The 13,174-nt window shown below is 43.2% G+C and overlaps 1 protein-coding gene across 8 annotated transcripts in view; it reads right to left on the reverse strand.

Annotated features, from left to right (window-relative positions):
- Positions 1-13,174, reverse strand: part of LOC106568497 (putative E3 ubiquitin-protein ligase HERC1) — a 101,001-nt gene that overhangs the window by 32,991 nt on the left and 54,836 nt on the right. For 4 of the 8 annotated variants that reach the window (XM_082960572.1, XM_082960570.1, XM_082960569.1 and 1 more), the window contains exons 40-46: positions 11,941-12,666; positions 11,601-11,764; positions 11,141-11,354; positions 10,315-10,493; positions 9,094-9,177; positions 6,959-7,145; positions 4,456-4,583 (exon numbers count right to left, since the gene is read on the reverse strand). In XM_082960572.1, the coding sequence (XP_082816698.1) occupies positions 4,456-4,583; positions 6,959-7,145; positions 9,094-9,177; positions 10,315-10,493; positions 11,141-11,354; positions 11,601-11,764; positions 11,941-12,666 (1,682 nt within the window). Of the gene's footprint in view, positions 1-4,455; positions 4,584-6,958; positions 7,146-9,093; positions 9,178-10,314; positions 10,494-10,863; positions 10,914-11,140; positions 11,355-11,600; positions 11,765-11,940; positions 12,667-13,174 lie in introns of all 8 variants that reach the window. The other 4 variants (XM_082960573.1, XM_082960571.1, XM_082960575.1 and 1 more) reach the window with 4 other exon arrangements.

Below are 13,174 nucleotides of genomic sequence, written 5' to 3' on the forward strand. Positions count from 1 at the left end.
GATAACATGTGAAAGACAGATAGCTGCCCAGAGGATAACATATGAAGGACAGATAGCTGCCCAGAGGATAACATATGAAGGACAGATAGCTGCCCAGAGGATAACATATGAAGGACAGATAGCTGCCCAGAGGATAACATATGAAGGACAGATAGCTGCCCAGAGGATAACATATGAAGGACAGATAGCTGCCCAGAGGATAACATATGAAGGACAGATAGCTGCCCAGAGGATAACATATGAAGGACAGATAGCTGCCCAGAGGATAACATGTGAAGGACAGATAGCTGCCCAGAGGATAACATGTGAAGGACAGATAGCTGCCCAGAGGATAACATGTGAAGGACAGATAGCTGCCCAGAGGATAACATGTGAAGGACAGATAGCTGCCCAGAGGATAACATGTGAAGGACAGATAGCTGCCCCAGAGGATAACATGTGAAGGACAGATAGCCCCCCCAGAGGATAACATGTGAAGGACAGATAGCTGCCCAGAGGATAACATGTGAAGGACAGATAGCTGCCCCAGAGGATAACATATGAAGGACAGATAGCCCCCCCAGAGGATAACATATGAAGGACAGATAGCTGCCCAGAGGATAACATGTGAAGGACAGATAGCTGCCCAGAGGATAACATGTGAAGGACAGATAGCTGCCCAGAGGATAACATATGAAGGACAGATAGCTGCCCAGAGGATAACATATGAAGGACAGATAGCTGCCCAGAGGATAACATGTGAAGGACAGATAGCTGCCCAGAGGATAACATGTGAAGGACAGATAGCTGCCCAGAGGATAACATGTGAAGGACAGATAGCTGCCCAGAGGATAACATGTGAAGGACAGATAGCTGCCCAGAGGATAACATGTGAAGGACAGATAGCCCCCCAGAGGATAACATGTGAAGGACAGATAGCCCCCCCAGAGGATAACATGTGAAAGACAGATAGCCCCCCCCAGAGGATAACATATGAAGGACAGATAGCCCCCCCAGAGGATAACATATGAAAGACAGATAGCCCCCCCAGAGGATAACATATGAAGGACAGATAGCCCCCCCAGAGGATAACATGTGAAAGACAGATAGCCCCCCCAGAGGATAACATGTGAAGGACAGATAGCTGCCCCAGAGGATAACATGTGAAGGACAGATAGCTGCCCAGAGGATAACATACAGTTGAAGTCGGAAGTTTACATACACTTAGGTTGGTGTCATTAAAACTTGTTTTTCAACCACTCCACAAATGTATTGTTAACAAACTATAGTTTTGGCAAGTAGGTTAGGACATCTACTTTGTGCATGACACAAGTCATTTTCCAACAATTGTTTACAGACAGATTATTTCACTTAATCACAATTCCAGTGGGTCAGAAGTTTACATACACTAAGTTGACTGTGCCTTTAAACAACTTGAAAAATTCAAGAAAATTATGTCATGGCTTTAGAAGCTTCTGATAGGCTAATTGACATAATTTGAGTCAATTGGAGGTTTACCTGTGGATGTATTTCAAGGCCTACCTTCAAACTCAGCAATTTCCAAACCTCTGAAGGTACCACGTTCATCTGTACAAACAATAGTACGCAAGTATAAACACCATGGGACCACGCAGCCGTCGTTCTGCCCCTGAACAAGGCAGTTAGCCCACTGTTCTTAGGCCGTCATTGAAAATAAGAATTTCTTCTTAACTGTCTTGCCTAGTTAAATAAATGTAAAATAATAAAATACAGCTCAGGAAGGAGACACGTTCTGTCTCCTAGAGATGAACGTACTTTGGTGCAAAAAGTGCAAATCAATCCCAGAACAACAGCAAAGGACCTTGTGAAGATACTGGAGAAAACAGGTACAAAAGGTATCTATATCCACAGTAAAACGAGTCCTATATCGACATAACCTGAAAGGCCGCTCAGCAAGGAAGAAGCCACTGCTCCAAAACCGCCATAAAAAAGCCAGACTACGGTTTGCAACTGCACATGGGGACAAAGATCGTACTTTTTGGAGAAATGTCCTCTGGTCTGATGAAACAAAAATAGAACTGTTTGGCCATAATGACCATCGTTATGTTTGGAGGAAAAAGGGGGAGGCTTTCAAGCCGAAGAACACCATCCCAACTGTGAAGCACGGGGGTGGCAGCATCATGTTGTGGGGGTGCTTTGCTGCAGGAGGGACTGGTGCACTTCACAAAATAGATGGCATCATGAGGCAGGAAAATTATGTGGCTATATTGAAGCAACATCTCAAGACATCAGTCAGGAAGTTAAAGCTTGGTTGCAAATGGGTCTTCCAAATGGACAATGACCCCAAGCATACCTCCAAAGTTGTGGCAAAATGGTTTAAGGACAACAAAGTCAAGGTATTGGAGTGGCCATCACAAAGCCCTGACCTCAATCCAATAGAAAACTTGTGGGCAGAACTGAAAAAGCACGTGTGAGCAAGGAGGCCTACAAACCTGACTCAGTTACACCAGCTCTGTCAGAAGGAATGGGCCAAAATTCACCCAACTTATTGTGGGAAGCTTGTTGAAGGCTACCCAAAACATTTGACCCAAGTTAAACAATTTAAAGGCAATGCTACCCAAATACTAATTGAGTGTATGTAAACTTCTGAACCACTGGGAATGTGATGAAAGAAATAAAAGCTGAAATAAATAATTCTCTCTAATATTATTCTGACATTTCACATTCTGAAAATAAAGTGGTGATCCTAACTGAGGTAAGACGGGGACCTTTGAACTTAAACTTTTTTTTAATGCGTTGTGGAACGTGAACTTTCATGTGCCTTAATAACAAACTTGTATGCCATCTGTAAATACAAATAACATTGTTCAATTATGAGCCTAGTTGGTTTAGCCACGGAAAAAGCGGGAAACCTTCCCGCTAGCCATGATTGGTTAAGATAATGAGTGGGCTGGACATGCCGCGAGATGAGTTCAGATTGGTCTGCCATGTAGCACACTTCTCTCTATAACATGAGCTAATCAGTATGTGTCGGTAATAATTTCTAACGCAGCTTTTTTGAAAGATATCACGTAGTAGAACTGCATAAGTATTGCTCTCCACTTTCTGGAAGACCGAGTTTTGAAATCAGTAGAATTAGAGTATGATAGCTAAGGAGATGGAGAAAATTCTGGTGTTTGATTGCAAATATGCAGACGGAGTCGAAAAGAGAACACAGAAGGCTCCGGATTACATCTTCAAACTAAGGGGCATCCATGGCATCCATGACAGAGAGGGAGAAGCGTCCATCCATGTATACGGGTAAGAGAGTCTAACTAGCTACATTTTCAGATATTACACGTTTCTAATTTTGTCAGAAAGTAGTTTTCCTTTCAAGGTAAAGTGTACTGTTAGCTAGCATGCTAACGTTACATGAATGATCTGTGTAGTAATATTATTTGTCTCTCAGAGCCATTTGCATTGCTAGTTAGAGCCTAATGTTAGCTAGCTAACATTGACCCTGGTTGGTTAGCTTCCTGCAGATTCATGCAGGCTAGTAACGTTATGAGTTTATGGTTCATTGTTTAGCTAGCTAGCAACATGTAAACAAAAGTCTCCACTATGCAAGTAACTATTTCAATAGAATGTTTATGATGTCACTGCGACAACTGTCTATAGACGTAGCTGGTAAATTCGCTCTGGCAATCTGATCCGATTTCAGAGCACTCTCATCTGAGGGTGCCAGAGCGCAGAATAATTGACGAATTTACAAATGCTCAACACCTGTTGAATATGGTCGGTGTCAGTAAACTTTGGCCAAAAAATGTGTAATTATATTGTTGCCAGTAGCACAGTTGCAGTCACCAATGCTCTGGATAACATAAAAACAGCCTTACCAGCTCTGCTGGGACTAGTAAAATGGTCAGTTCTCTAATTTGTGTCTGGAAGTAACTAGCAAGCAAGCCAACGTTAGCCAGTCAGCTTGGGTGCTTGACTGCTGTTAGGTCAGAACGCTCGGATCAAACCTACTTTTCGGGCCAGAGCGTCCAGTGAGTGCTCCGAGAGCGAAACGCTCAGAATTTACGAACGGCCAATCTGACAACGCTCTTAGTTTACTAATGCCCAGAGCGCACTCAGGCACTCCTGATTAAATTTACGAACACACCCGTAGTATAAACCAGGCTTTAGTCTTAAAATCTTTGGATGTTTAGTACATAGCCTCACATATGAATCCTTAAAGAGGATAACGTATGAAAGCATTGTACTGCACTTTGCTTAATGCCCCTCAATCCACACAGAATCCTTTCCTAACACCAGCAAGGCAGAGTTGTCTGCATACAGCAGGAGTTTACATTTCACTGCTGCTGGAATTTCATTTACATGTAACAGGAACAGTAGAGGTCCTAGTATGAGCCCAGAGGGACACCACATGATATCCCCTTAGAATCCAATCAATGTCACAGACAGAGAGCTTCAGGTCAGCTACCCAAATATCTTCCTGTTGGAGGTTGTGCTGACCTGCTCTCCTAAAGGAGGTTCTGTGCCCCAAGCTGGAGCGCTGGCGTCTGGCCGGGGGAGGCCTGTTCCTGGTCAGGTGGACATCTAGGAAGTTCTCCCTCTCCACCAGGTCTAGGCCCGCCAGCAGACTGCAACACAATAACATAACAGTAACTAATCTTCCAACTCAACCAAGCCAACACAATCTTTGTTTCTGTGAATAATCTATTGATCTCAATCTCTCGAACTGATTTACGTCTTGAATTTTTCTTGAAACAATTATATTGAATTTATGGCTGATTAATCGACACAGCTCTACTACCCTTTAATAACTCATAGCTGACTAATCGACACAGCTCTACTACCCTTAATAACTCATAGCTGATTCATCAACACAGCTCTACTACCCTTAATAACTCATAGCTGATTCATCAACACAGCTCTACTACCCTTAATAACTCATAGCTGATTCATCAACACAGCTCTACTACCCTTAATAACTCATAGCTGATTCATCAACACAGCTCTACTACCCTTAATAACTCATAGCTGATTCATCAACACAGCTCTACTACCCTTAATAACTCATAGCTGATTCATCGACACAGCTCTACTACCCTTAATAACTCATAGCTGATTCATCGACACAGCTCTACTACCCTTAATAACTCATAGCTGATTCATCGACACAGCTCTACTACCCTTAATAACTCATAGCTGATTCATCGACACAGCTCTACTACCCTTAATAACTCATAGCTGATTCATCGACACAGCTCTACTACCCTTAATAACTCATAGCTCATTCATCGACACAGCTCTACTACCCTTAATAACTCATAGCTGATTCATCGACACAGCTCTACTACCCTTAATAACTCATAGCTGATTCATCGACACAGCTCTACTACCCTTAATAACTCATAGCTGATTCATCGACACAGCTCTACTACCCTTAATAACTCATAGCTGATTCATCGACACAGCTCTACTACCCTTAATAACTCATAGCTGATTCATCGACACAGCTCTTCTACCCTTAATAACTCATAGCTGATTCATCGACACAGCTCTACTACCCTTAATAACTCATAGCTGATTCATCGACACAGCTCTTCTACCCTTAATAACTCATAGCTGATTCATCGACACAGCTCTACTACCCTTAATAACTCATAGCTGATTCATCGACACAGCTCTACTACCCTTAATAACTCATAGCTGATTCATCGACACAGCTCTACTACCCTTAATAACTCATAGCTGATTCATCGACACAGCTCTACTACCCTTAATAACTCATAGCTGATTCATCGACACAGCTCTACTACCCTTAATAACTCATAGCTGATTCATCGACACAGCTCTACTACCCTTAATAACTCATAGCTGATTCATCGACACAGCTCTACTACCCTTAATAACTCATAGCTGATTCATCGACACAGCTCTACTACCCTTAATAACTCATAGCTGATTCATCGACACAGCTCTACTACCCTTAATAACTCATAGCTGATTCATCGACACAGCTCTACTACCCTTAATAACTCATAGCTGATTCATCGACACAGCTCTACTACCCTTAATAACTCATAGCTGATTCATCGACACAGCTCTACTACCCTTAATAACTCATAGCTGATTCATCGACACAGCTCTACTACCCTTAATAACTCATAGCTGATTCATCGACACAGCTCTACTACCCTTAATAACTCATAGCTGATTCATCGACACAGCTCTACTACCTTTAATAACTCATAGCTGATTCATCGACACAGCTCTACTACCCTTAATAACTCATAGCTGATTCATCGACACAGCTCTACTACCCTTAATAACTCATAGCTGATTCATCGACACAGCTCTACTACCCTTAATAACTCATAGCTGATTCATCGACACAGCTCTACTACCCTTAATAACTCATAGCTGATTCATCAACACAGCTCTACTACCCTTAATAACTCATAGCTGATTCATCAACACAGCTCTACTACCCTTAATAACTCATAGCTGATTCATCAACACAGCTCTACTACCCTTAATAACTCATAGCTGATTCATCAACACAGCTCTACTACCCTTAATAACTCATAGCTGATTCATCAACACAGCTCTACTACCCTTAATAACTCATAGCTGATTCATCAACACAGCTCTACTACCCTTAATAACTCATAGCTGATTCATCAACACAGCTCTACTACCCTTAATAACTCATAGCTGATTCATCAACACAGCTCTACTACCCTTAATAACTCATAGCTGATTCATCAACACAGCTCTACTACCCTTAATAACTCATAGCTGATTCATCAACACAGCTCTACTACCCTTAATAACTCATAGCTGATTCATCAACACAGCTCTACTACCCTTAATAACTCATAGCTGATTCATCGACACAGCTCTACTACCCTTAATAACTCATAGCTGATTCATCAACACAGCTCTACTACCCTTAATAACTCAATTGAAAAAAAAAAAAGAAAACAAAAAGGTTGTTTCTGTGTCTGACCTTTCGTTGGGTTCGCTGGTGGGGGCCTCGGGGCACTGTACGGTCTCCGGTCCGTCAGGGGAGGGGGTTTCAGTGGTGGAGGGTCCTGCTGGCTGGCTCTCCATCTGCAGCTCCTCAGTCAGGGGGTGCTCCAACATCCAGCTAGCCAGCACCTCGATGGTCCGCGAGTCTACCTCACCAGCCACACCTGGGGTCAAAGGTCAAGGAGAGGTAAGAGATCAAGTCCAAGTGAGGGGACGCAGGCCCTTTTTTAAAAAGGGGGGATATTGCATAAAGGCAATGACAATAGAAGTCAAAGTCAATCATTTGAAAGGGACACATTATACAGAGTGTTAGATTGGAAAGTTTGTGATGTAAGTACATTCAATCCAAACTAATGTCGGGAAGAAGGACGACAGCACTAGCGAAGGAGTAAAGAAGTCAAACAAAAGTGTGAGAAATGGAGAGTGAGGGTCCTATTGAATCTAATTCAACGGCTAGGTTTATTGGATAAGAATAAAATAGAATTTGTATTGAAAACATGCACGTGCGGATTCATGTGCTTAACCAAACAGTGGTGTTTACAATTAACCTGAACTGTATATGAATCAATATCAATATCTAAAATGCTTTCTCATTATATAGTAAAAGTAGATAAAGTAGTCCAGAAACCTGGTTAACAGGGCTTAATTGAGAGGATCCAGACAGATTTGAGTGGGGTACAGTATGCCAAGGAGAGGGAACAGAAAATTACCATTTGTATCACCATGAGCCTATCATTTCACATATTTGCTGGCTGGTTTGAAAAAGTTAAATTCATGAATCACGATATATAATTTTTTGATTATAATCTAATGAAAAAATGCCTAACAACATCTATGTCTATTGTAAATCAGGAGTTGGAACCAGTTCAGGGAACAAAATCAGAAACCAGAAGAAAAAAAACATTTTTAGAGGAACGGAATCAGAACCGGAAATGAAAGTGATCTATACTGTTCTGGAACAGAACCGTTTTTAAAAAAAGAATGGGAACCAGATAATAACGTTATTTCATGTTTTAGGATTTCTTTTCCAGTCCACAAAAAAACGCAACAAAGCGCCTTCGCAAAGCCTTCACTCTGTCACTCAGAAACTTCTTCCAGTGTCTGCCTGCCAGCTGAAAATCTTTGCCAGTGTGTGTGTGCGCGTGTGCAGGTTACCTGCCTCTCCCTCTCCGAAGCATAGGCTACTGTATCCTACTGATGTAGCAGCGTGATTCAGAAATTAGAGAGAGATTTTTTAGTAGAGAAGAACGGAATTAACTTTCTTAATGCTAATTAAGGATACTATAGTTATCACGTTTCACATTGGATTTATTAACTACAAAAAGGTAAGAAGTGTTTTTAATTCTGGTGCCGCTCTGCACACACAAGCTTGTTAGCAAGCTACAGAAACTCTTGTCCAACATTAAGCCAACTCTCGGGAGTTGAAAGACATTTTAAAGTTCCTCCATAGAAGTCGCTCCTCCATAGGTATAATTCTGCAGGCCTAATTCATATAATGCATGTCATAACAAGATGCCCAGCGCTTCAAGCGAAGCCTTCTCCTCCAACCTCTCTCCCCACCAGAAAAAGTTCAGTCGCATCTCGTGCCCTACACTTGTCTGTCCATCACGCATGTAAACAACTATAGCTTGCCCGCACCATAGCAAGCTGCTCTATCCGCACTGATTGGTGAAGTAATTTAACGTCAAGCTAAATGTAAAAAAAACAAGAGGAGGGTTGAACCGGTTCAGAACGTTATTTTCCTTGTCAGAACAGTGGAATGGAATTAATAAAATAATGGTTATTTTCAGAACGAAACGATTGGAAAATAATTTTGGTTCCAACCCCTGATTGTAAAATACTAGTGTCTATACTACGACACGTTTCGATAGACCACATGCAAAGAGGAAAGACATAGGAGTAGGCCTAGCAAAGTGGAAAGACATAGGAGTAGGCCTAGCAAAGTGGAAAGACATAGGAGTAGGCCTAGCAAAGTGGAAAGACATAGGAGTAGGCCTAAAAGAAAGAAACCCAGACCCCTCTGGAAAAGCAGGAACTAGCCTACAACACAGAAAGCGGATGGAGCACAGTTACACACCACACTAAACACACAGAGCGCAGCGACAGCAATACCTGCTGCCTCCATGGCCTTGTAGATATGTCTCATAGAGAAGCCCATTTCTAGTAAGCGGACTGGGACAAACATTTGAGGCCGTTCTAGAAATTGAGGAGAAAAAAAGGTAAAAGAAAAACAAGCCAACAAATCTGTCATCGACAGTAAAATGTTTGACATGTCATCATACAATGAAGGCAACGACAACTTCCTATCGGGCTGAAATGCAAAAGTATTTCAGTAGTAATATATTGTAAATAAGTTATTTCTGTTTTTTATTTTGAATACATTTGCAAAGATGTATAAAAACCTGGTTTTGCTTTGTCATTATGGGGTATTGTGTGTAGATTTATGAGGGGAAAAAAATATTGAATCAATTTTAGAATAAGGCTGTAAAGTAACAAAATGTGGAAAAAGGGAAGGGGTCTGAATACTTTCCGAATGCATTGTAAGTAGTATTGCAGTAACAGCACTCAAAGTCCTTACAAACAAAAAAAGTTAACTTATTTTACCACAGGAAGTCCCGATATTGATTTGCAGATCAGTGTGAACTCATTGAGCAGGCTGCACCTTTCTCAAAACAATTGTCACCATCGTAAAAAATATTTGGTTTTATACAGAAAGAACTGGATGAATTCTCTATGTAGAGGGCTTCCCTGCTGTTCTATTTAGGACTGTTCATTTTCAACACAAATTCATGGTTCCATTCAAGCAATGTGAGTAGATGACAAACTGATTTCATGCATACAATCAATCAACTCTTCATATACAAATACACAAACTCTGGTTGTCAAAGCACCCATAACACAAATAACCAGCTGGACAATGAACATTAGCTGGACATGTCATTCAACATGCCATGACATGCAACAGGCAGACATAAAGTTCCCCGTGAGCAAGTATCTATCCTGTCCTGTTATTGACAGAGCGGAGTTGATCTATAGCCTGCTCTCAGATCTGTCTGCGCTGTATAGCCAACTGCTAACATATCTGGGACCAGGCTAGTTGGTCCGTGTTGCTATGTGACTGGTTCTCATCTTGAATGAGATGGGCAGCACACCATAAAAGGCTGTTTACACATGCAGATCAATTCTGATCTTTTGCCACTAATTGGTCTTTTAACCAATCAGATCAGATCTTTTGCCAATAATTGGGCAAAATATCAGAATTGGGCTGCCTGTCTAAACGCAGCCAAATTGCCTTCAATCTTCCATGTATTTCTCTACAAGCGTTTTTCTTACCCGCGCCACGGCTCCTGGCCTGAGTATTAGCGCAGGGCTCCATGAAGCTGGTCTGCTGCTCTGTGAAGCCCTCACAGGAAGACGAGGTGGCCAGGCCGAAGCCTGGGCCAGGACCGTGCAACATGGGGGGGTTATTAACCAGGCCAGCCAGGGTAGGGAACCGTGCTAACACCATCCGCCTAGAGGAAGCCAAGCCAACAACACAGTGGTAGTGGGCTGCATTTAGCACAAAGACAGCTGAGATACAGAGGCACCGCTGGTTGTGTGTTAGGACTAGAAGTTCCTGGACAGAGGGAGCCCACAGAATGGAGCACAGTGACAACAGAGGCTTCCAATTCTCTTCATAGCCTCATCATCAGAGGTAGAAAACGTTTGTTACATTTAACATGTTGGGTCCGATTGCTCCATTGAAAATGTCCAGGAAACCGCCTCATAGAGTTGAACTGTGCTGTAAGTCTGCTTGTCTTTGGGAAGCCAGCAGTTAGATCAGAACCAGGGGAGTTGCAGCAGAGCTGAAGCCTTGAGCACAGTCTCATTTCACACACTCACCACCACTCTGAGTCTTCTGTGTCTCAGACGAGCTGCCTACTGATATGGATCTGGAGCAAGAACATCAATAACCCAGGCTGTCAACGGAAAGTGTGTGCCTGCATGCGTGTGTGTGTGTGTGTGTGTGTGTGTGTGTGTGTGTGTGTGTGTGTGTGTACCCTGAAAAGGACTGAGAACTACTGTGATTCAGACATTAACCTTCATTAATGACTAAACGTACCATAACATAGAAATAAAATGACATAGAAATAGAATCTATGTATGGATCTGTACTCACTGCAGGAAGTTGATGGGGATGAAGGGGTTAAAGTTCTCCAGGCCATCAGCCTGAAGCGCAGAGAGCAGAGAAGCAGCCAGGTCATTGGTGGAGGACGAGGCAGAGGCTCCGTTTGATTGACCGAAGATGGCGGTGCCCTCTGACCCCGTGCTGTAGAGAGACACAGAGCTGGAAGACTTTGACAACGGCTGGGACGAGGAGTGGTGACCAGGCTCTACAGGGAGAAATTAGAGAAAATTATTTTAAATTATTATTCAGCGGCAGAAACAAGCTGAATTGCAAGAACTTGAATTTTGAACAAGTCTAAAAAACAAGAATTTCGTACCACTCGTTAAGCGTAACCTTTTACCCAATAACCCAGAGAGAAATATGAAGCCATATTCGACTAGCCAAAACAGAGGACTATACGTCTATTTTGAACATTACATTTTCTATAACTCAATAATAACAGTACTAGTACCCTTACGGTCTTTGGCTCCTTTGTCCTCCTGCAGTCTGTTGAGAGTTCCTTTGAAGATTAGGACCTGAGCTCTCTCCAGGTCTGACAGGGCAACAGTCTGTCTGATAGGGCAGGGCCGCACAGCCCACTTCACCATGCTCCGCACCATAAACTGTAGTACAGACCTAGGAACACCACCATGGAAATACTGGAATTCAACGACACAGTTATGCTAGATAGTTTTTTATTTATTTTATAAATGCTTGTTTTTAAATGTATATGTAAATGTCATTTTATTTGGGTATTTGAAAAGCACTATATGAATCATATATATACGTATTATATTCTGAATTTGTTCTACCTCATTTCAGCAGCGTTGCTGTCGTCCCCAGGGCTCAAACCAGAGTCCCCTGGCTTAGCCTGGTCAGGGCTGCTACTGGTCAGGAGGGCAGCAGTAGAGGGGTCTTGATGCTTTGGCACCAGCAGCAGGTCAGTAAACTTCCCACTGCTGAGGATGACAGCCAGGGACTTTAAGGCTCCCAGCAGGAGGTAGGAAACCCTTACAGCCCGGAGCTCCAGGGAGAAGACATCTGTCTGGGGCTTGGTCTGATGGGGGGAGGGGGTTGGTAGGGTTGGGGTTGGAGTTGGGGGGCAGGAGGACGAAGTACTACCCTCCTCTGGCTCGTCACAGGACTCTGAGAGAGCTCTAGTTGGGGACGGGTGACTGTTCCTCTCCCTCTCTCCTTCCCTCTCCTCCCTCTCCTCTGTTAGCCCTGTGCCTCGTTCAATGTCATCATCGTCCATCATGACGCGGGTGATGTCTCCATCTAGCCTGCGTTCCAGCACGCTCCGAGGGATGCTCCATCCCTCCTCTTCCTGCTCGGAGGAGCAGCTCTTCCTGGTTCTCCCTGCGCCGCCTCCTCGTCCCCGCGACTCCTCCTGCTCCTCCAGGAGGCCAGTCAGGAAGATCAGGTCTAAGAGGACAGAGGGTTTGAGGCCTCGGAATCTGCTGACGTCACACTGGGGCACGTCACAGGGCTCCAAGGAGGAGAGCGGGGTGTCGCTGGGTGACCAAGAATTCAGGAAGCTTTGGTTAGTGGTGAGAGAACCAGGACATGAAACAGATGGAGAGGGGGGGAGGGGATGAAGGAGGGAGGACAAAAAAAGAAGAGAAACAAAAAGGAAGAAAAAGGAAAGGTAAGAAGGGTGAATTAGGTAACCGAGGGAAAGACACATGATTAAAACAGAACAGAAATAAACAGAAAAGAAAGACATGCACAACAGAACATGATGGAACTGTAGAGAGACACAACAGGATGGAACTGGAGACAGACAGACATACACAACAGGATGGAACTGGAGACAGACAGACAGACAGACAGACAGACAGACAGACAGACAGACAGACAGACAGACAGACAGACAGACAGACAGACAGACAGACAGACAGACAGACAGACAGACAGACAGACAGACAGACAGCGAGGCGAGCGATGAATTAATGATACAGATATTGTAAGACATCTATTGTTGCTTTGCTATCACAAAAGTCTAGAAATAAACAGCAATGTGCATGAAAACAATTCTCTACATTT

This window comes from Salmo salar, chromosome 13 (genome assembly GCF_965601325.2).
Source record: "Salmo salar chromosome 13, fSalSal1, whole genome shotgun sequence".
Lineage (NCBI taxonomy): Eukaryota > Metazoa > Chordata > Actinopteri > Salmoniformes > Salmonidae > Salmo > Salmo salar.